The sequence below is a fragment of the Solea solea genome, chromosome 18, assembly GCF_958295425.1.
Source record: "Solea solea chromosome 18, fSolSol10.1, whole genome shotgun sequence".
NCBI lineage: Eukaryota > Metazoa > Chordata > Actinopteri > Pleuronectiformes > Soleidae > Solea > Solea solea.
Genome location: NC_081151.1, coordinates 23,173,255 through 23,197,738, shown reverse-complemented (window position 1 = coordinate 23,197,738; position 24,484 = coordinate 23,173,255). Strand labels below are relative to the sequence as shown.

Genomic DNA, 24,484 nt, shown 5'->3' with positions numbered 1-24,484 from the left:
TTATGTTAAGGTTAGAATTATTTTTAGTCATTAACTGGTTATAGTTAAAGTCTTTGTTTAAATAAATGGATGTCGATGCAGAGTCCTCAGAAGAATAGCTGCACAAACGTGTGTGTGTGTGTGTGTTATTGGATGTGTATTTTTGTGAGGACCAAAAAATGTAGAAACCATACTGAGTGAGGACATTTTGGGAAAGTGAGGACCCTTTTTAGACCTGGTTTTAGGTTTAGGAAGAGAGTTGGGGGTTAGGGTAAGCGGTTAGAGCACAACTTGTGTCTATGAGTGTGTGTTTTCTTGTATTTGGACCCTTTTTCTGTCATAAACGCTGACCTTGTCAGGACCAATCATCCTCATGGAGACCAAAACCTGGTCCTGATGAGGCAGAACTGCATTTCTGAGGAACTGGTTTAAGTTTAGGACTAGGATTTGTCTTCAGAAGAATAGCTGCACCAACCTGTGTGTGTGTGTGTGTGTGTGTGTGTGGTTGTGGTTTTACAGCCACTGATTTCCCATGGCTGCGTAGAAAGGCTCCTCCACTCTGCTCTCATTAGTGTCTGCTGGCATCAGGTGGACACGCACGCACACACACACACACACACACACACACACACACACACACACATACACACATACACACACACTTGAGCAACAAGGGTACACACACACAAGTGTCAGTGTATATTTGTTTATCATGACTCTTTAATTTCTGCAGGTACAGGCTGTGGATATTAGTTTCCTCCAGAGACAGTGAACACACACACACACACACACACACACATTCTTGTACAGCATTCTTACTAAGGACATTCATATACATAATGAATTATCTCGCCCATTACCCTGACCTTTAACCTAAACATACTTAATTCTACCCATAAACCCATAAGCAGGCATTTTAAGGTGAGACAGAATGTGAGGACATGGCAGAGTGTCCTGGCTCCGTCTGGTCCTCACAGAGACGTATGAGCAGGTCAACGCTCACACACACACACACAGACACACACACATTTTCCCACAGTAACAGGGCAATACTGTGGCAGCTCCTCTAATTAGTGCTAAGTAGTAACAATCTCATTTCCTCTCGTCCGGCAGCTTCACACCGACACCAGCTCTAAACAAACTCTTTCATGACTCTGTTGAGCCTGATTTTATCGACCTGCACCATCAGAGTGGTTCTGTGGTCTAAAATATGTGGACCGAGGCTTTTGAATAGCTGTAGAGAGCCATTTTTACTAATCCCCTCATCCTTAAACCCATAAAATATACGGGTTCAGGCTTGAAAACAAGCTGAAATACTGATTAAAGCCACTTAATAAAAGGCTAACCGATAATAAAATCTACATCAGTTTAAGTCTTCGATATCTTAAGAACACGTTCACGTCTTTATCTCACTGTTTGACAGACTTTTCCAACAGGAAACTGAAGTTTGTAAACCACTCACTCTCCCACACCAAAGCCCATAGAGAAAATCAGTGATTTAAGCTCACAGGGACACAGGAGCTGCTGGTCTTCTGCTGCCCCGTGTGGTCACTCTGTGTCACTGAAATAACGCTCAAGAAAGAATTTCAAATGCCGAATTGACAAAATGACATGTTTGAACTCAGTGATGGAGGCAGCAGTGGATCAACAACTCCTGTGTGCTGTGATGTTAAAATCACTGATTTTCTCTATGGGCTTTGGTGTGGGAGAGTGGAACTTCAGATTCCGGTCAGAAAACTCTGTCTAACACCAAGATAAATGAAAGTACTCTGTTTTCCCCTGTGTCCCTATAGCAACAAGCCTCTGTGTCTCAGAAAAAAAAAAAGGAATTCAATTTCTCTTCCATTGTCTCCTCTTAATTCAGACTTCTTCTTTTGCTTCTATCAAACCCTGGATGATGCGTTGGTTCTTTCATCAGCGACAGAAAAGTCGTCTGAACAGAAGAACAAACACGCGCAGCCCTTTAGCCTGTATTATACCTTAATGATTCCACTTCTGCTCCTGGTCTGAGAAAAATCCACTCGCTACCTGTTCTTTGTTTTGCAAAAAAAAAATAAAAATAAATGATGAGCTGATTAATTTCATAATCCATTATTCATGCTCTGTTATGAGAAGGGGATTTTGGTCTGGCTTTGTATTCACACAGCAATATGTTCTGGCCCAGCAAGCAGCAGCAGCAGCAGCAGCAGCGAGCAGCAGCGAGCAGCAGCAGCGAGCAGGAGGAGATGAGCCTCCAGTCACACACAGAACAGTGTTACACTCATAAAAATCATTGCACGGCTGTTTACATTAGAGGAGGAATAAATTAAGCCCCTAACACTCCTCTGAATTTACCCTTTATGGATTTATCCAGGAGAAACCTACAGAAAATAAATAGCTGCTCTTAACCCGTGTTGATGCATATTAAGGCGGTAACAATTATTGGACTAATTGATTATTAAATTAGTCGTCAGCTAATCTTATAATCAGTTTGTATTCTTTCTTAACAATTAAGTCAATTTCTCTGATTTTTTCCCCCATAGAATTAAAAGTGAATATTTTCTTGTTTCTTTGCTTCATATTAGCAAAGAAGTCATGAAAAATGATTCATTTTTGTTTGTGGACCAAACAAGACATTTGAAGACATCAACGTCTTGAGGTTTGAAAGATACTGTCCAACATTTTTATACATTTTATGAACCAAACATATTACATATGGCATTGAACTTGACAATGGTTTTACATTTTTTTCCAAATATGCTGTTTATATGAAATAGTTACGTTCGTCACCTTGGGTACATAAAGTGTCACCATTGAATCCAATTATAAAGCTATTATACTGAACGTAAAAGCGTTATTTCCATGTTATATACTTTTATGCTGAGGTCCTTTCCGCATATCTATATTTCTTGTTGTGGTTTCTCGTCATTTTGACTGTTTGGCATAGATGTAATCCTCTGGTAATCCAGCAGGTGGCCATGTTGTGTAATAAATGGCTGGTGGAGGCCTTTTTAGAAAGTATTGAGAAATGAATTAGTCTTATGTTTATGATCATGGCTGATGTTGGTTAGAAAGACTTTGGTATTTTAAGGTGAAAAATAAATGGCTGTTTATACGGATGGGACATTTTTGGCACTGAAGGTGCAGAGAGGGAGTATTCGACACAATCCAAAAAATAAAACCAGATAATGGCTGTTGCTGTTTATCAGTCATATGATAAACGGTCAGCGGAGGCATATTTGGAAAATACTGAAAATGAGTTAGTGTTATGTTTATGATCATTTGGGTTGCAAAAATTCCCATTAAATACTCCAAAGTTCCAAAATTCCCAAACTAATGTTCCCAGCCGCGTGGAAAGTTTCTGGAAATTTACTGGGAACGTTCTACCCCTTTGCAACCTAATCAAGATGATGGTTAAAAAAAGAAGAATCTGATTTAAGGTAAAAAATAATGTGTATAGACGGGACATTTTTGGCCCTCAAGGTGCTGAGAGGGAGGATTTGACACTACCCCAAAAAACAAACCAGAAAATAGATGTTGCTGTTTATCAGTGACACATCCCAGCTTGTGTGATCTCTTCAAATAACATTTTTAAATGAGGTGCGAACTCATGTTGTCACTTAGAGCTTTTCCCATCAGCAGAAAAAGAAAGGACCTGTGGGCAGGAGTGAAAACACGCACCACTTTATCTCGTCGTGTGAAGCTTTTAGCTGGACGTCGGTCCAGTGAAGAGGCTTTTCAGTTTGCTGCTGCTGCTTCTCTAACCCCCGTCAGGCCATTATCCTGTAAAACTGAGTGAGTTGAGACACTAATTCCGCTCCTGGGACAATGTCTGTCCACCAACAACAGCATTAATGGCCGTTATTGTACAACAGATAACACGACTGTTATCGTTTAAAACACACTCTTTCAGTGAAACGCTGTACTTTAAAAGGGAGTCAATGGGGGAGGATTCACAACTGACCATGACCAACCGTGTGTATGCAAAACAGACTTTTACACTAGCAATTTTATTCCACCTGTATTTCAGATCCACCTGCTGAAGCAATTGTGAATTGGTGTCAGTGTTTCATGATTTCATGAGTTAAAGACAACGTGACAACGTTTAAAATCAAACCTTTCCGATAACCTTTTAAATGCACAGTATGAAGTATGCAATTTCTGCCTAACTCTGCAGTCTACCGACTGAAGATAGCATTATTATTAGCACCATGCTATGTTATGCTAACGATATAGCATGGTGCTACTTGGGTCAAGTATATACATTGATGTACGAGGGGAACAGATGGTTGTGTAACGTCAGCGACTGCAGCTCTATAATGAACAGATGAATGTGTTCCAGTGTTCCAGGATTACCGTAGCTGTCAGAACGAGGACGCCTCTGCAGTTCAGTGAGAAGAGTTAATGTGAGCGACGGTCTCAGGTGAGCAGCTTTTACAAAAACCTGGTGATGGAGGTCGAGGCACCTGCGTTTCCGTCGCTTCACCACAGTCATCACTGTGATCTTTAACTCCAGTGGAAGTGTCACACTGGTTTCACTCAGCCTCCACTCGCCCGTGTGACCTGGTCCCCATCCCTCCCTAATTGGCGCCGGGGTTTCTCCGGGGAGCTCATTCCAGACGAGTCCTGCTGCTGGATGTACACAGAGAGAGAGGGAAATCAGGCCCTGGAGGACGGAGAATGTTGAGATCAAATCCACTCCCTCACTCACTCATTCATTCACTCACTCACTCCTCATCTGTGGTGACAGAGTTGGCTGCTTTTCCTCAGCTGTCAGGAAAAGGTCCACACAGATTCCCTCAACTTTGATGAGTCCACATTAATGTGAAGACGTGTCTTTAGCTTGGTTCTATTGTCTTCCACTTTCTTTGAAGAGGTATAAAATACACAGTTTGTATTAGTAGTTTATTATTTCACTTTATTTGCACTCAGTACCTCTTGTACTTAATACACAAGTAATACAAAGTACTTTTACTGTGTACTTTTGCAGTAATCTAGGGTTAAAGTTCACTTTTTGCTTAAATGTTAATTGTCTAAAATCTGATGAACTGCCCTTTAATTCCCCTCAGCTGCTTTGTAATGACACAATTTTGTCGTTCTTCATGTTACAATATTTCCGTAATTATCCGCGTAAATCAATGGCGTTGCCAAGGAGACACTCGGGAGTGTAAGCGCGCGCTGGTCCTCTCTGGTGATTAGCATGAGGATTTAATGCTGGCACTCGATAAGTCAAGTTTCCAGGTGGCAGTGTCTGGGCCCAGGCCAAAAACTACAAAGCAGGTGGATTTATTTCAGAGGCTCAAGAGTTTTGTTGATTTTTCTCCTCTTAGAATACAACAACAACAACAACAACAACAACAACAACCTCCTCATGTGAAGGTAAACTTTAAAAAATCAGTGTTTTTGTCCCAGAATGAGCCATATTGTGAAGCTTTCTAAAAACAATTTACAATATTGTTTTTATTCTACATGGAAATGTAGATTTAGGTGTCATTTAATGTTGCATTACACTTTTATTGCCATTAAAATGAGCAAAAGTTTGATTTAACGCAGGAAATATTAATGATAAATCACAAAAATAATGAATGAAATAAGGATCTTTTAGTTTTTCCAGCTGACGACATAATTGCATATTCATGTCATGTTTTCGTCACATTTGACTGTAAATAATGCGTCAATTCCATTTTATTAGGTTAAAAGCAGTATCATATTTACAGTACATGTATTCTTAGGAGTCTTTGTATGTTTGTACGTGATTTAAAACTCAAATGACTCACCACAGTTAAAACCCTGACATTTTGTGTCCGTGCTTTAACAAATAAAGGAAAAGTTTAGTTACAAATTGAAGTGAAGAACTGTAGAAATATCACATTTTTCACAGCATCTGGTGTCTGAGAGTGTTTGAGATGATCCAAGAACAATGGAACTCTTTAAAACACAAAGCATTTACACATACATACATATATATGTGTGTATATATATATATATATATATATATATATATATATATATGTGTATACACACACACGCAAAACTAAATCCAATCATATTTTTTTTTTTAAATTGAGTTTCCGTCCAGTTTCTTTAAAAATAGTTGTTTCCTCTTATTTCCTCGGAGTCTTTCCTTCTCGTTCCACTGGGATTAACGTGGGATTTGAGGCGGAGCGTTACTCGTCTCATGGTTTCAGTGTCTGAAGGTGAAACCAGCAGCTCTGGTTGCTAAGGCCAGGTAAACCTGTTGCTAGGGACGGAAAAAGTGTGTGTGTTTGGTGTGTGTTATACAGAGTTGCAGATGTACAGTATGTTCAACGTTTTTATTTCATCTGCTTTATTTCCACACAGATAATCTGTTTTTTTCTCTTCCGTCTTTATTCATTTCCCAACACGAGTCTCTTGATGATGACATCACCTGCTGAACTTCTCAATAAAGCCATTGTTGGAGCTGTGAACTGTGTCGTCTTCATTCTTCTTGTTCTTCTTCTTCTTCTCGTCAGGTAAAGGCGACGTGTTCGGTGACGTCTTCTGGAAGGAGACCACGCTCGCGCACGCGTGCGCTAACGTCCGAGCGCTGACCTACTGCGACCTCCACGTCATCAAGAGAGAAGCTCTGCTCAAGGTCCTGGAGTTTTACACGGCGTTCGCCAACTCCTTCTCACGCAACCTCATCCTCACCTGCAACCTGCGCAAGCGCGTGAGTTTTAAAGCATCACACACACACACATGGAGCTAATCCTTAGGCCTGTACACAGTCACTGGACTTGTTGTCCACAGCTGATTACTGAAGATGACCTGGGCGACTCGGAACCTTCACAGACTTTTTTCTTCAGATCTTCTCTTTCATGGTCTTTAATGAGGCTGAATTTATAAATGCTAAATATTTGATGTGTGTGGAGAAGAAAGTGTAGCTAGGTCGGGATTAAAGGTGCGTAACAGAATCTGAAAGATTCATGATTGGATGCTCGTTGTTAAAAAAGTGTCAGGAAGTTTAAACACCAGGAAATAGGAGGTTCCTGCTTGTGTTTCCACTGCAATTAGGCCTTTGTCCGCATATCTGCGCAGGTGTGCTATCAACCATGTGACGTATGTGTTGTCTCCGCCCACGCCCGCAACAAGCTCCACCCTGAGAGAGAAAGTATTAACCTTCTGAGCAAGGTCTTTTTAAGGGTTAAACATTTACTAGGAACTTAATTCAAACAATGGTTCCTGTGGTGGAAGCAAATACAGATCCTGGTTGTCCATAGTTCCTGAGGCAGGTTCTAGGAGCAGTTTCTAGTAAAGTCCCAAGTTCCTGGCGAAAGTCCCTGATGTGGACAACCACAAAGATCCTGGTTAAGTTCCAAGTTCTTGAAGAAAGTTCTTCATGTGGAAACCCATAAAGATCCTTGCCAAGTTCTTGAAGACAGTTCTTGATGTGGACACACACAAGATCCTGGTCAAGTTTTAAGTTCTTGGAGAAAGTTCTTGATTTGGAAACTCAAATAGATCCTGGTCAAGTCCCTAGTTTCTGGTGAAAGTCCCTGCAGTGGAATCTCTTTACTTTTTGGACTTTGATGATGAGCGACTGTCAGAGAGATTTTCACCGACAGTCGCTCATCTGTGTGTTCTGATGATCCAAACCTGGAGCCGGGCTTTGATTCGCTGCAGCTGTCACTCACCTGACACTGTGTCTGTGCAAAAAAACAGCAGCACTTTATTAAAAGCGCGGCTCCGGCGTCTGCTGGGAAATCTGCGAGGGCAAATCAAGGATTGAGGTGTTGAAACAGACATATTTCATATTCCTGGACCTTTATTAGAAGCGTTGAGTGTGAAGGATTCAGAGCAGCTGGACAGAATCTGACCACACTCCTGTCGTTGTTTTGTTTTTGTCTCTCTCCCCTCTCACTCTTTTTCTCGGGCTGTCAACACAATAAATTCTACATTGGACACAGGTCGCCTCGTTACGTCCTCTCAGCAGCTCTCCTCAGACTCTACTCTGATTTGTTTGTTTATGAGCAAATTATTCTTTTATTCTTTACAGATTATCATTTATTGATATGTGTGTTTTAACCACCTTGTTTTACCTTCTATATTTCTGTATTTATATATATTTGTTTATATATTAATAAATAAATAAATACATTTATATATTCCTACGTTCACTTTTAGTTTCACCTAATTCTAGTCTACATCAAGCAACACAGGGCCTGAAACAGTAGGTGGCGTTGTAACAAGCAAGGGAAACATCTACCGAAATATCAACTTCACTTCTTTACTGCACGAAATTCAAGCACTTTCAATGACCCTTGTCAATTAAGAGCTATTTTCAAAAATGTTCAAAGTCCTTGAATTTTTATGACAAATTCACTTTCAAGGGCCCGTGGGAACCTTGAAGCACAAAATTAAAGCACTTCCAATGACCCATGTGTATTTCAGAGGATTTTCAAAACATTTTTACGGCCTTGAATTTTTTTGGCAAATTCAAAAACTTTCAAGGACCAGTGGGAACCCTGAAGCACAAAATTAAAGCACTTCCAATGACCATGTCTATTTAAGAGGATTTTCAAAAACTTTCAAGGGCCTTGGAAAAAAAAATCACATTCACAAACATTCAAGGATTTCAAGGATGCTGTTCCTGATTTTGATTTACACTTTTACTTATATTCTGAACCAAATACTGACAAACAATGCCATTCACAGACTTTGGTCCCCACTAAAGTTTTTGGCTCCTCCTGTGGACACGCCCCAGTGTTGTGGACACGCCCCCAGTGTCTTAGAGCACAGAATGTAGCAGAATTTCAAAATGTAAAACAAATTTTCACTACTTTTAACCATTCAAATGTGCTAAAGTTGGTCCCTTTATTTTAAGGCGAGCTGCTGCTAACGTGCTAACGGTGTGTGTTTGGAGGCTCGGACGAGCAGATTGTTCGCTCAGAGGAATTCACTCCAGGGTTAAAGCCTCAAGACTGAGAGGCTTTTACCATCTTCTGCTGCATTATTCATGTGACCCAGCGTGTGTGTGTGTGTGTGTGTCTGTGTGTGTTTTAGCAGAACAGACAGACAAAAAGAAAAATGTTTTAATGTTCACAGTGATGCAGTAATTCAGTGTATTGACTGAGACCTTCTCCTTTCATGTTTCCCAGTGTTACGGCCCCCTGGTGGACATTTAGGGTTACAGCAGGTCATAACAAACAAACAAACAAAGATGTTTTTTTTTCACTTGAAATAACTCGCACATTAAGACACATTATGAAGAAAGCACTGACTCATCACTGACTTTACTCGTTGATACTTTTCAGAACGAGACTTGACGTTAAATATGTCGCAGAAGAATTGCGATGAATATTTGATGTGTGACCTGAAAGTTAAACTGAGCCGCTTAATAAAACATCACAGGTGTTATTATTATTAATGGAATCATAAAGGTTAATTAGAGGTTTGACTCTGTCACCTCTGCTGCTCACTGAGAGAAGCTATTACAGACTGGTCCTTTAATTAGTCATCCCTCACACACACACACACACACACACACGATGATATAATCAGTAAAATGTCAGATCTTAAGTTTCTATGTTTTTACTCTAATGATCTCGTTCACGGTGAAATTCAGACGTTATTGATTTATTTTTATTGTTTTTCCAGGAGCAGAAAAAACAGTTTCCACTGTGATTTTTCCCAGCTTCAGGTTGAGCAGTGAGGTCAAAAGGTCGAGCAGTGAGGTCAAAAGGTCGAGCAGTGAGGTCAAAAGGTCGACCAGTGAGGTCAAAATCTTCTTAGTCTTAAGATCTTTGAGTCCATTTTTTAATGTAAGAAATTACAGTTTTTTGAGGGTTAAGGGTTGGGGTTCATGAGGGATAATTTAAGGTTTAAGGTTTTTTAAGGTTTAATTTATGGATGACTGTTTTGGGGGTTAGGGGTTTTGATAAGTTAAGGGTTAGGGGTTTTGGGGGATTAATGTAAATGTTGGGTTTTTTGAGGGTCAAGTTAAGTGATTTGTGGGGTTAAGTTGAGTTTGGGTTTTTGAGGGTTCATTTAAAGGTTATTGTTTTTGGGGTTCAAGTTAGGGGTGAAGGTTTTTGGTGGTCAAGGGTTAATTTAAGGTTTTTAAGGGTTAAGTTAAGGGTTGGGTTGGTTAATTGGAGGCATTGAACGACTCTTTCATTCATTCATTCATTCATTCATGTCATTGTTCACTAACATGGTCTCGTTTGTGCTCAATGGCAGAAAAGAAGATTTCAGCAAACTTTGGTCCCCGTGTTTGTTTCTATTTTTACTCTCATGGGCGAAATGCATTGTGGGACATCTGGTATTAATCTGCGTCCTGAGGGACTTGACTGATCATGTGATCATGGCCGTCACTTCACAACACGAGAGCTTCAGGGAGAAACTGGACCGCGGCCACGTTTGGCTGCAGCAGAGGAATAAAAAGGGAAATGTAGAACGTGGCCGTGGGTGAACTTGGCTGTGACAGTGAAAAAAGAAAGAAAGAAATAAACAGAAAAAGCTTCAGGGTGAAAGTTTGCCTTGACAGAAGTGGTCACATGACTGCGGTAATGAGTGGATTAGTCTCATACACTCACACATTCATCACAGCTGAGAGGGCAGGTGCAGTTTTTAATGAAGAATTTAAGTTGTTTTATAAGAAGAAGATACATGACCTGGTTTTGATGGTTAAGTTAAGGTTTTTGAGTATTAAGTTAAGTGTTCCGGTTTTTGATGGTTCATTTAAGGGCTACCGTTTTTGAGGGTTACATTTCGGGTCAGGGTTTCGAGGGTTCAGATTAAGGGTTTTTGGGGGTTCAAATGAGTTTATGTTTTTTGTGGATTAATTTAAGGGTTCCAGGTTTCAGGGTCTATTCAAGAGTCAGGGGTTTTGATGAAGGTTAATTTAAGGTTTATGGTTTTTGAGGGTTAATTTGTGGATTCATGTTTTGTGGGGTTAGGGGTTTTGATGTTAAATTAAGGGTTTAGGGTTTTGGGGGTTAATGTTTTATGAGTGGGTTAAGTTGAGTTTTGATTTTTGAGGGATCATTTAAGGGTCAGGGATTTGGAGGGTTTTTGAGGGTTAAGCTAAGGTTATGGTTTTTGTGGATTCATTTAAGGGTTTCAGGGTCTATTCAAGAATGAGGGGTTTTGATGATTAAGTTAAGGACGGGGGTTAGTGGTTGAGGGTAAGGAGTTTTGAGATTTAGACCATTTTCTGATCTTGTTGTAAGGAAAGAAGAACTCATGGTTTCCACTGATATAAAGACATGAACATGTCTAAGTGTTTGTAGATACACAGTTAAGTGTTTGTGTAATTCCAGCAGAACTGAGGTGTGGAAATGAAACCGTTGAGGGACCGTGTGTGTCACCATGTGTCTTACATAACTTTCCCTATGCTAATGTATTTTTAATGTATTCTCTCTCTGTATTTAATCATCACACATCAGTTTGATTTAAGAAAAACATTCATGTTACACTTTCACATGTTTGTAACACAACAGTGAAACACTCTTATCATTGTGAGACATTAGTCCTTAGCAAAGTAATGAAGCTACGACCACCTGCACTCGTGCGTGTGCGTGTGTATACATACATATATATATGTATGTATGTGTATATATATAGTCAACAATACACTTTAGGAAAAGATGATGTCATAATCCCTTAAATTAACTTTACGTTACGTTAAGGGTTAGGGTTTTTGAGGGTGAGGGTTTTTAGGGGTTAATTTATTGATTATGGTTTTTGATGGTTAAGTTAAAGGTTGGGGGTTTTTGGGTTAAGTTGAGTTGGGATTTTTTAGGGATAATTTATCAGTTAGAGGTTTTAAGGGTTAATTTATAGATAATGTTTTTGAGGGTTATGTTAAGAGATAGGGTTTTTGGGATTAAGTTGAGCTAGGATTTTTGTGGGATAATTTTAGGGTTAAATGGTTTTCAGGATTAAGTTCAGTGTTAGGGTTTTAGGTGGGTTAAATGAAGGGTTTGGCATTTAGTTGTGATGTTAAGGTTGAGATAAGGGGTTAGAGATTGTCTTTCAGTCTCTGTGTGTGTGTGTGTGTGTGTGTGTGTGTGTGTGTGTGTGTGTGTGTGTGTTCATCTTCCTGTAGTCGTGGGGACCTGTTTATTGTTTAATGTAAATACATTTTAAGGGTTTAAATAACTCACACTGAACTAGTGACTCTGTGAAAGTGATCCAAATCACATTCAATTCAGATTCTCTTTCTTCTTTCAGTCGCTCTGTGTGTATGTGTGTGTGTTTCTATTTTTAGCACTTTCATGAAAGCAGCTCCTGTGTGTGTGTGTGTGTGTGTGTGTGTGTAATGTTCCTCTCTCTCTCTGCTGCTCCCTGTCGCTCACTATTATTGTTATTTTATTTTATCACTGAAGCAGGAATTGGAGTCAATATTCAAATCCAACACACACACACACACACACACACACACAGAAGCTGGAGCTCCAGTTTAGATCTTTCTATTCACTCCAGCTTTGGTTGTGTGAGTTAATCCAGCTTCTATCCATCACTCTGACACTGTGTGTGTGTGTGCGCGCGTGTGTGTGTGTGTGTGTGTGTGTAAAACAAAGAACTGCAACTCAACAAAAAGAATTTAATCAAGTACACACACACACACACAGGTTTCTCCTTCAGCTTCAGGATTAAACTTCCTTCACCAGCTCTGCAGGTCATTACTGCACTTCACCCTGTCACAATGACTCCTGCTCACTGCACACACACACACTCAGAGGAAACACTGTGACGACATGACAAAGAAAAACACACACACACACACACACACCAGCAGTGTGATACAACCAATCATGACTGACAGAATCCCCGGGATTATTTCAAACGTTTCAATTTCTAATCCCAACAATATCAACAGCAGCTGCTTGTCATGTGACTGTCGGTGTCTCCACAGACACGTGTGAACACATGAACAAGAGCCAGAGCTTTAAATCCTGTCGCTCTTTAAGTCATGTCACTTTTGATCACTGTTACTGTTATTAAAGGTTAAGTTTAGGGCAAGGGTTTTTGATTATTAAGGGGTTTTAAGGGTTAAGATTTAAGGGTTTTGGAGTTAATTAAAGGGAAAGACTTTTTGAGGGTTAGGGTTTTGAAGAGCTAAGTTAAGGGTTCGTGTTTTGAGTGGTAACTTAAGGGCTTATATGTAAGGGTTACAGTTATTGAGAGTTAATGTAAAGGTAAGAGTTTTTAGGGGTTAACTTAAGGGTTTGTGTTTTTGACGGTTAAGTTAAGGGTAAGGGTTTTTGAGGGTTAAGTTAAGGTTAAGTGATGATTTCCTGATTTTAAAGGCTGTGAAGTTGGACCATGTTTCTGTGTTTGAGACGTAAGTCAAGCGTGGTGATGAAGATTCTCCCTCATCTTCATCCGTCTCACGTTTTTCTAAACTCTCTGGATTGATTTTAAATTACACACAAACCACCAATAACTCGATCGATAACTCGATCAATAACCCAGTCAGCTTCATCTGTGGCTGGACTGCACTTCCCGTCGCTGCTGCTGCTGCTGCTGCTGCTGCTGCTGCTGCTGCTGCTGCTGCTGCTGCTGCTGCTGCTGCTGCTGCTGCTGCTGCTGCTGCTGCTGCAGTAGTAAACTTCTTCTTCTTCTTCTTTTCATATCAACTTCTGGTGTCTCTTCAGTTCATGTTAATGTGAGACGAGAGCAGAGACGCAGTTAGCTCATGTTTCATTACTCTGAGTACAAACTCTGCATAATTTACACAGTTTGACGGAGCGCTGCTGTGTGTGTGTGCATGTCTGCGCGTGTGTGTGTGCGTGTCTGTGTGTGTGTGTGTGTGTGTGTGTGCTGAGCTGGCGTTGGCTTCATGTCTGTAATTACATAAATTCTCTTTACATCAGAGTCTGCAGAGTCAGGTGATTTAACAATTTGTGATTCTCATCTTCCTGTAATGAGTCAATATCACACACACACACAGACACACACACACACAGGTTTGTGCAGCTATTCTTCTCAGGACTCTGCATTGACGTTCATTCATTTAAACAGACTAAACACTTATCACTAACCTTAACTATAACCAGTTCAGGGTTAAGGATTTGAGGATTAAGTTAAGGGTTTTGTTCCTTTTCTTATCCTCTCTTCATCTAGAGTTAAGGTTTTTTTTTTCCTTTTCTTATATCCTCCTATCTCTTCCTTGTTGTATTTTTATTCTGTGTGTGTGCGTGCGTGTGTGTGCGTGTGTGTGTGCATGCGTGCGCGTGCGTGCGTGTGTGTGCGTGTGTGTGTGTGTGCATGCGTGCGCGTGCGTGCGTGTGTGTGTGCGTGTGTGTGTGTGTGCGTGCGTGCGTGTGTGTGCGTGAGTGCGTGCGTGTGTGTGTGTGTGTGTGAAACACTTCTCCATGAATCTTTGCTTTGTTTTCAGTGAGCGTCGGACAAAGCAAAACAAAACTATGAATACTATTACCACAGAGAATACACTATAGTGTACATACATATGCAAAACTGTGTGTGATAAACTGCCTCTGTGTGTGTGTGTGTGTGTGTGTGTACATACACACATTAATCTTACAGAATATTTCCTCCTCTCTTTCTATTCCAGATTTCCAGTATGTAATGTTTTCTATTTTATTTCTCCCCTCCAGGCAGATTATCATGACCTGACTAAAATGAAGACATTACTCAGCCTCTCTCTCTCTGTCTCCCTCTCTCTCTGTCTCTCTCTCTCTCTGTCTCTCTCTCCGTCTCTGTGTTTGAAAACACTAAATAAATCCTGACACTCTCCGTCTGCTCTTGAATATTTAAAACTGGGGCTATAAAATGTGTTCAGGCAGCTCACAAACATGACCGTGTGTTTGTTGTTTCCTCTCATCGATATGACTCACTCTCCCACACCAAAGCCCATAGAGAAAATCAGTGATTTTAACGTCACACACACACACACACACACACAGGAGTTGTTGATCCACTGCTGCCTCCATCACTAACTTCAAATGTCTGATTTTGTCAATTTCGGCATTTGGAATCTTTCGTTCAGATTGACCTCAGTGACACAAAGTGACCACACGAGGCAGCAGTAGACCAGCAGCTCCTGTGTCCCCGCGAGCTAAAATCACTGATTTTCTCTGTGGGCTTTGGTGTGGGAGAGTGAGTGGTTTACTAACTAAAGTTCCTTGTTAGAAAAGTCTCGTGTCTCGCTCTCGTGTCTCGCTCTCGTGGACCAGCGTAGTGGAGCTAGAACTCGTAGCTTCCTGTTGTTTTGTTGTTTGTCGTCCTCTCAGCCTCACAAACGCGTCACTTATTTACTCGTGTGACACATTTTGACGTAAAGGGAAGTCAGTTAATGAGGTTCATGGTCCTGGATCAGGATCATCGTCTCACACACAGACAGAGACACAGAGACGCAGTGGACGCCTTGTCCTTTTCACAAAGACAAAGAAGTGCACTTGTGTCTCAGTTCATTAGATTAAAAGTGTTAATCCTCCGTGTTCTGCCTGTGGAGATTTGAGATGATTGACGCGGCGTCACATTTGGCCAAACAGGAAGTGTTGATGGATGAGAGCAGGAAGTTGAGGAGGTGGAAGCGGTCGGGCGGTCGGGTTATGGACGGACGGCAGATCATCAAACATGGACTCATCTTCACCGTCTATTAGCAGAATTTAAGTTTTTAAGAGTAAACGTGGAACTCGGAGGTTGGACGGATGCCTGTCTGTCTGTCTGCTTGCCTGTCTGTCTGCTTGCCTGTCTGTCTGCCTGTCAGGGAGCCCTGTCTTTGCAGATGTAATTAGTGTGTAAGTGGATCCAGGCTCAGGCTGAATAACCTCACAGCACTGATGGATAATTTAACACAAATCTCCAGAAGCACAGCAGAGTGCACTGCAGAGGAAACAAGAGACAAGTTAAGACAGACTGACATATCACCATAATAATAATCATCATAATAATAATAATAATAGTAATGAAAAATCTTCCTTCTTTCTTTCTTTCTTTTTTTTATATTGTGGGAAAAGAAACTTCATCTGTGATGATTAATGTGCAGCAGTTGGCAGAGAATACGACACAGGGATTTTATTATTCATAGTCTTCATATGAGAAGATAAGTGTTAAGATAAGCAGCGTGTTTCTTCTTTTACATGCACTATGTATATATATATATATATGTGTATATATATATATATATATATATACACACATATACATATATTTTTTCATATATATATATATGTATATATATATATATACATGTATAATTTCTACCATTTCTGCATTAAAACGTCTAAGAACAACAAAAGTGTTGAGTCATGCACTGTAAAAAGGACCAGAATGCAGATCACTCTCCCACACCAAAGCCCATAGAGAAAATCAGTGATTTTAACATCACACACACAGGAGTTGTCGATCCACTGCTGCCTCCATCACTAAGTTCAAATGTCTAATTTTGCATTATTCGGCATCTGAATTCCTTCGTTCAGATTGACCTCAGTGACACAAAGTGACCACACGAGGCAGCAGTAGACCAGCAGCTCCTGTGTCCCTGTGAGCTAAAATACCTGATTTTCTCTGTGGGGTTTGTCAGCTGTGAGTGACACCTGTGACGCTCATGTGGAGGATAAAGTGGTGCAAGATGAATGAATGAACACATTCTCAGTCGTGTTGTAGATTTTATTAATCGTGCCTTTTTTCAGCAGCTGAACTCACAGTTTCTCACTCTGCTCCTCGTCCGTGTCTCACAGCTCACTGTGTGTTTTTCCTGCTACAGATAATTTTCCGCAAGATCAGTGAGGTGAAGAAGGAGGAGGAGGAGCGGCAGCGCGCCAAGAACGAGGTGCAGCTCACCATTCCGCAGGACCACCCGGTGCGCAAGCTCTTCCAGAAGTTCAAGCAGCAGAAGGAGCTCCGCAGCCAGGGGGCGCCGTCCGGCGCTCAGCTGGACCTGGAGAAGAACCAGCTGCAGGTGGAGCAGCAGCAGCAGCAGCAGCAGCAGCAGCAGCTGCACCCGCGCAGCCTCCAGCTCAGTCACTCCAGCCTGCAGCACTCGCTGCCACTCAGCCTGCAGAGGGCGCACTGCTCGTCCCTGCAGAACGGAGCTCCGCCCTGCGGCAGCAGCGTGCTCACCGTGTCTCAGGTCACGCCCATGCAGAGCTCGCTGGCGTACGGTCACGCCTCCTCCGCCGCCGCCGTCGAGCCCGCGGCCAAACAGAACAACTGTGACATCATGGAGCTGCAGCCCAGCTGTGCGGGCGAGCACGCCCCGCGGCTGAAGGTCAGCAGCAGCCCCGCCCTCGCCAGGCCGGCCGCCAGAGCCAGCGCCTGGATGCGCCTGAAGAACAACATGGCCCCCGTGGAGGCCAGGAAGGAGGGGCTCAACAACAGCGTGAAGGCCGTTTCCGTGGAGATGCTCTCACAGGAGGGCAGAGGTCAGGAGGCGAGGGGGGGCGGGGACGTGGAGGAGGGCGTGGCGTCGAGCAGCAACCCGCTCCGGAAGACGGACTCGTGCGACAGCGGCATCACCAAGAGCGAGCTGCGCATCGACCGCGCGGGCGAGGCGCGCACGCCGGCCGCCGTCACGCCACTGCTCCACAGTCCCCTCCCCTCCGGAGGGGCGGGGTCCCCTCACCCGTTCTGCCCCATCCCGGAGCAGGCCCTGCAGGCGGCGCTGCACGAGACGCGGCTGGAGCTGAGGGGCGACATCCAGACCCTGGGAGGACGACTGGGGGCGCTGGAGAGTCAGGTGGCAGAAATCATCAAACTGCTGTCGGAGAAGAGGACGCCGTCCACGGGGCCGGCGTCCAACACCTCCACCGCCGCCGCCGTCGCCGTCGCCACCACGCCCAAAACCAAAATCCAACGTCAGGACATTTTCACCGTGTCCAGGCCGGTGTCTCCAGACTCAGAGAAGGACGAGACGCTCTGAAGACAGCTGCACCAGCGGACGCTCACGCCGCTGGAGAGACGCAACAAAACTGTCTCCTTTAACATTTGCACACGGACTCTGGCGTCCCGGGTCCCGTGAGCGTGGACACGCGGCGGAGACGGCGGCGGGTCTTTTCTGATTGTACATACCTCTCTATGCATGTCCAGCTGGATTCTGGTCTGCCAAAGAAACGACGTCTGATCTGATCTGATCTGCCTGTATATGATGCAGTTGACTGCATGCACGTCCTGTTTAAAACTGTACAAACCAATATTTTTCATTGATAATTTCCTATGTGGACATTCAGGGTTTGCATATTAGTAGCACTATAAACGCTGGAGTGATGAGGTCGGCGCTTTTTCTGAAGTGTGTTTGTATGACGAGGCGACGCACGGTTAAAAAATGTGTTAGAAAATCTGCTGCATCATTTTAAAGGATAAGTTCACGTCTGTATCTCACTGTTAGACAAAGATTTCCAACAGGAAACAGACGTTTGTAAACCACTCACTCTCCCACACCAAAGCCCAGAGAGAAAATCAGTGATTTTAGGAGCTGCTGGTCCTCTGCTGCCTCGTGTGGTCACTTTGTGTCACTGAGGTCAATCTGAGTGAAGATTCTCAAATATCGAAGTGACAAAATAAGACATTTGAACTTAGTGATGGAGGCAGCAGTGTGTGTGTGTGTGTGTGTGTGTGTGTGTGTGTGTGAGATGTTAAAATCACTGATTCTCTCTGTGGGCTTTGGTGTGTGAGAGAGTGTTAACATCTCACTCTTCAGTGTTGACTGTGTGTCAGTGACTCGTACACAACATTCCAGAAGCCCCCAAACTTTTCTTTTAAATAACAGTAAAGAGTTTACAGGTAGAGGAAATATGCATGGATTATTTAGAGTATAGAGGAATGGATTAAGGTTTATTTTTGTTTTTGTTTCTTGCCTGTGAGATGAACTTTCCCTGCTCTCCCTCTCTCTCTCTCTTCGTTGTCCTTGAAGTAACAACATGAAGTTATTTTGAGGTCGAACCTTTCTTTATTTTATCAGTTGTTCCGATTTATTTTTTGCTTCTTTGTAATAATTTGATCTACTTTTAAACAGTTGTTTTGGTTTGAATCCTCCTCCTCGTGTCTATGCATAATCTGGATGTTAGACCTTTGTTTTTTAATCACGTCGCTGAATTGTTTATGTTCCTCTGCATGAATCAGGGATGTGACGGGAAGCACTTTGGGTCAAAGGTCACACACACACACACACACACACACACAAGCTCCAGTAATAATTATATTGATGATGTTTGTTTGTTTGTTTGTTTGTTTGTTTGTTTGTTTTGAAACGTGCATGCAAAGGAGCAGTTTTATGCTCCAGTGTGTGTCAGACTGCGACTCTGGATGTGAAACCCTGACGTTTGTTCAGATTCTGGTCCTCGTCCTCGTCCTCGTCCAGCTGCTGCACTAGTCCCTCACTACACACAGACACACACACACACACACACACACACACACACACACACACACAGACACACACACACAGAATTAAGCCTGATTTATTCTCTGTCGCTCGACTAAAACAAATCTTTGAGACCGTTTTATTTGTCCCAAAGTGGACACATTCACTTCCACATTTTCTGAAAATCACTTCATCAGTTTGAGTGTTTTTTATTTTTCAATCATTTGAAGAAATATGTGGATTTTTTTTCATAAAAACCACGGAAATAAAAGTGGATCTAAAGTGGGATTAAATGAAGAAGAAAGAAAATCACACAGATTTGTCTTCCAGAGTGTTGAACGTCATTTATCCCTCGTTCTATTTTTATTATTCTTTTAACCTGTCACTTATTTTCAGTCAGAGTTTAAATCAGGTTCAGGAGGAACGACGCGGCACAGACACACAGACGTACAGACGTACAGACGTACAGACGTACAGACACACAGACGCACAGACACACAGACACACAGACGCACAAACGTACAGACGTACAGACGTACAGACGTACAGACGTACAGACGTACAGACGCACAGACACACAGACGCACAGACGCACAAACGCACAGACGTACAGACGTACAGACGTACAGACGCACAGACACACAGACACACAGACGCACAGACACACAGACACACAGACGCACAAACGCACAGACGTACAGACGTACAGACGCACAGGCACACAGACACACAGACGCACAAACGTACAGACGTACAGACGTACAGACGCACAGACACACAGACACACAGACGCACAAACGTACAGACGTACAGACGCACAGACACACAGACACACAGACGCACAAACGTACAGACACAGACGCACTGACGTACAGACGCACAGACCCACAGACACACAGACGTACAGACGTACAGACACACAGACGCACAAACGTACAGACACACAGACGTACAGACGTACAGACACACAGACGCACAAACGTACAGACGCACAGACACACAGACGTACAGACGTACAGACACACAGACGCACAAACGTACAGACACACAGACGTACAGACGTACAGACACACAGACGCACAAACGTACAGACGCACAGACACACAGACGTACAGACGTACAGACACACAGACGCACAAACGTACAGACACACAGACGTACAGACGTACAGACACACAGACGCACAAACGTACAGACGCACAGACGTACAGACGTACAGACGCACAGACCCACAGACCCACAGACACACAGACGTACAGACGTACAGACACACAGACGTACAGACGTACAGACACACAGACGCACAGACACACAGACGTACTGACGTACAGACGCACAGACCCACAGACCCACAGACGTACAGACGTACAGACACACAGACGTACAGATGTACAGACACACAGACGTACAGACGTACAGACGCACAGACCCACAGACCCACAGACGTACAGACGTACAGACACACAGACGTACAGACGTACAGACACACAGACGTACAGACGCACAGACCCACAGACACACAGACGCACAAACGTACAGACACACAGACGTACAGACACACAGACGTACAGACGTACAGACGCACAGACCCACAGACCCACAGACGTACAGACACACAGACGTACAGATGTACAGACACACAGACGTACAGACGTACAGACACACAGACGTACAGACGTACAGACACACAGACGTACAGACGTACAGACGCACAGACCCACAGACACACAGACGCACAAACGTACAGACACACAGACGTACAGACACACAGACGCACAGACACACAGACGTACAGACACACAGACGCACAGACACACAGACGTACAGACACACAGACGCACAAACGTACAGACACACAGACGTACAGACACACAGACACACAGACGTACAGACTCACAGACGTACAGACACACAGACGCCGTCATCAAAGTTGTTTAAGTCACTTCCTGTTTGTGTTTGTTTACACAGTGTGACGGCGTGTGAGTGAACCAGGTGACAGAGAACGGACAGATGTGACGTCAGAGTTCAGGTGAAACAAAAACCAAAGGACAATGTTATTACATTAGATTACATTAGATTACGTTAGACTACATTAGACTACATTACATTACATTAGATTACATTAGACTACATTACATTACATTACATTAGATTACGTTAGACTACATTAGATTACATTAGATTACATTAGACTACGTTAGACTACATTACATTACATTAGACTACGTTAGACTACATTACATTACATTAGATTACGTTAGACTACATTAGATTACATTAGATTACATTAGACTACGTTAGACTACATTACATTACATTAGACTACGTTAGACTACATTACATTACATTAGATTACGTTAGACTACATTAGATTACATTAGATTACGTTAGACTACATTACATTACATTAGACTACATTACATTACATTACATTATTAGATTACATTAGATTAGGGTAGATTAGATTACGTTGGATTAGATTATGTTGGATTAGACTTCTTTCATCCCATACTGGGGGAAATAAACGTGTTACAACAGCAGAAAGGTCAGAGGTCGACAAGTGACAAACATGAACAATAACATTTAAACAATATTATCTGAAATATTCACTTTAATTTATTTATATATAAAGAATAAAACCTGGAGGATGAAGATTATTATTGTTATTGTTGGCTGTATGATGTTAAATGTAAGAGTAGAGACGTTACGATTCTGTCACGTTTTAATCTGGATTATGACACCGCTTTAAATGGCAGGTGTCGTGTAAATGAGGACTTTTTATTTATTTATTTATTTGTTTGTTTGTTTGTTTAAAATCCCGGTTGTTTCCTCCTGTTTTCTCTGAGCAGATTCCTCCTGCAGCAGTCAGGTGGTAAGTGCCTTGCTCAGCGGCGTTTGTTTTCACTTTGGCGATGGTGATGGCTGCTGTACACACACACACACACACACACACACACTGATACTGAGCAAAGCTATGCAACATGTGATTGATAAAATGTTGCTTTCAGCGTCGTTTGTTTGCTTTTTTCTACAGGAAATCTTTAGATTGAGACGCTGCATGAAACTGTCTCAAATATCGTCTTCATTCACAAATATGTGGATTTTATGGTTTTTTTAAACCATGAATGAGCAAATAAAAGTGGAAGAAATGAAGAAGAAACAAAAACATGTAGATTTAACAAAATAAAAAAAATAAAACTTTGTTGCGTTTTGATTTAAAAAAAACACACAGACGTAACAAACAAATACAGCGTTAGCACAAAAACACAATAAAAATAAACTGTCAATAAAATGTGAAAATCTCACATTTAAACGCCCTCCACTAGAGGGCGTCGCTCTCAAAAGCAAAAGGAAAACAGCGCCACCACTAGGTCACAGTGTGTTTCTCTGTCACTTCAAAAAATAGTGATGTCAGCGGCTAACGTGCTAAATGCTACGGGCTAATCTATGACAAAGTAACAAACGGCACAAAAACAAATAAGTCAGCGTTTATTTGTGTAAAAAAAATCTGCTGCAATATTTTTTAAAAACTGGCAATAAATGAATAAATAAGAAGAAAATTATCTGTGATTGTTTACTTTTATTTATTTATTATTAAAGATTGTGAACGCACGTCTCTTCCTTCTCCTCATGTCCCTTCTTCACTCCACTCTTCTTCTTTTTCCCTTTTATTTCAACTCTTTTGACTTTTCTTTTCCTTCTTTACTTTCATTCTCTTCCTTCACTCTTTATCGTCTTCTTTTTTCTTCATCTCTCCTCTTCATGTTGACATCATGGCTCCGCCTCCTCTTCATGTTGACATCATGGCTCCGCCCCCTCCTCAGGCTTCATTATTCATTTATTAAAACGTTTTTTTGATTTGATTCTTAAAGTTGACGCTGTGAGAAACGAAAACGTAAATGAATTTGCTGATTGTTGACGGAATCTTTTTTTTCTCTTTCTTCATAATCTGATTTAATTAAATCTATGGATAATTCTTTTCTCTCGTTTCTTCTGGAATATTCTGTTCTGAATTTCTACAGTTTTTTTTGAAGTTTTCTGGGTTTTTTGCAGCTGACGTTCATGTTGTTTTACAATTGAACTGTGGTTTCAGATTAATAAACAAACGTCTGGGATTAAACTCTCTCTCTGAACTCTGTTTCCTAAAGCTTCTTTAACTCATTCATGACTCATCAGGATTTTCCTCTAACCCATTCATGACTCATCAGGATTTTTCTTGAACTCTTTCATGACACAGCAGGATTTTCTCTTACTCATTCATGACTCATCAGGATTTTTTCTAACTCTTTCATGACTCATCGGGGGTTTCCTCTAACCCATTCATGACTCATCAAATATCATTCAGAAGAGAAAGTATGAGTGAATGTTCGTCTAGTGAGACGAGATAAGCTTTTGCTTCTCCCGCTTTCCCTTTCGGTTATGTGTATTGTGTGAACTACACTAAGATGATGTGTGATGATGAGTGATCTAACTGACATGACCGAAATAAACATATAAATAAATAAATAAATAAATGTTGTGAAAATAAGACACTGCCCAGATTAAACTGAGATTAAGATGTGTGTGTGTGTGTGTGTGTGTGTGTCTGAGAGAGGTGACTTTCACACAGGAAACCACATTAAATGGAGCAGAAAGGAATGGAAAGTTCTTGTCTTTTTTTTTTATTGATCAAACGTCGCGTGGAGAAGTTTTCACTCGGTTACATCACACACACACACACACACACACACACACACTCATACAGTGAGTCAGGAAAAAAAACACATGAAAAACATTTTTCATGTAAGGTGACATTTTTTAAATCAAGTGTAAAATTTCACTTTAAAGGGTATTTAATTCCCATTATTGTGTTTAATCTGTAAAATTAAAGCATATTAGGCCTGAATTTTCTCAGCTGCAGAGATTAAAACTCTTATTCTGTCTAATAACAATCATAAAAAAATAAAGTTACATGACTGTAAATGTACGTTTTATTTCACAACGTTAGGTACGGGGTCATTGTAAGTTAAGTTTCCTTTAAATTTTCCCCTTAACTGCTGACCAGGAAGCTGTGAATCTGAGCGCTAACACCCCAGCGCTAATAAACTGAAATATCACGTTTATTTGTTGTGTAAGTGGTATGGAGAGTTTATGCACGTCTGGAATAACGTCCATACTCGTGAAAACCACCAGGGGGCAGTGTAAGTGTCAGCTTCTGTGACGTATATCTGTGGATTTAAAGTGAACGACGGT

At 41.8% G+C, this 24,484-nt stretch overlaps 1 protein-coding gene across 1 annotated transcript in view; it reads left to right on the top strand.

The window, feature by feature from the left end:
* kcnh5b (potassium voltage-gated channel, subfamily H (eag-related), member 5b) overlaps window positions 1-19,564 on the top strand; it is an 88,949-nt gene extending 69,385 nt beyond the window's left edge. Inside the window, exons 12-13 of the mRNA XM_058616180.1 lie at window positions 6,453-6,649; window positions 16,658-19,564. Coding sequence (XP_058472163.1) covers window positions 6,453-6,649; window positions 16,658-17,812 — 1,352 coding nt within the window. The 3' untranslated portion in view covers window positions 17,813-19,564. The remainder of the gene's footprint in view (window positions 1-6,452; window positions 6,650-16,657) is intronic.
* Window positions 19,565-24,484: the final 4,920 nt, after the last annotated feature.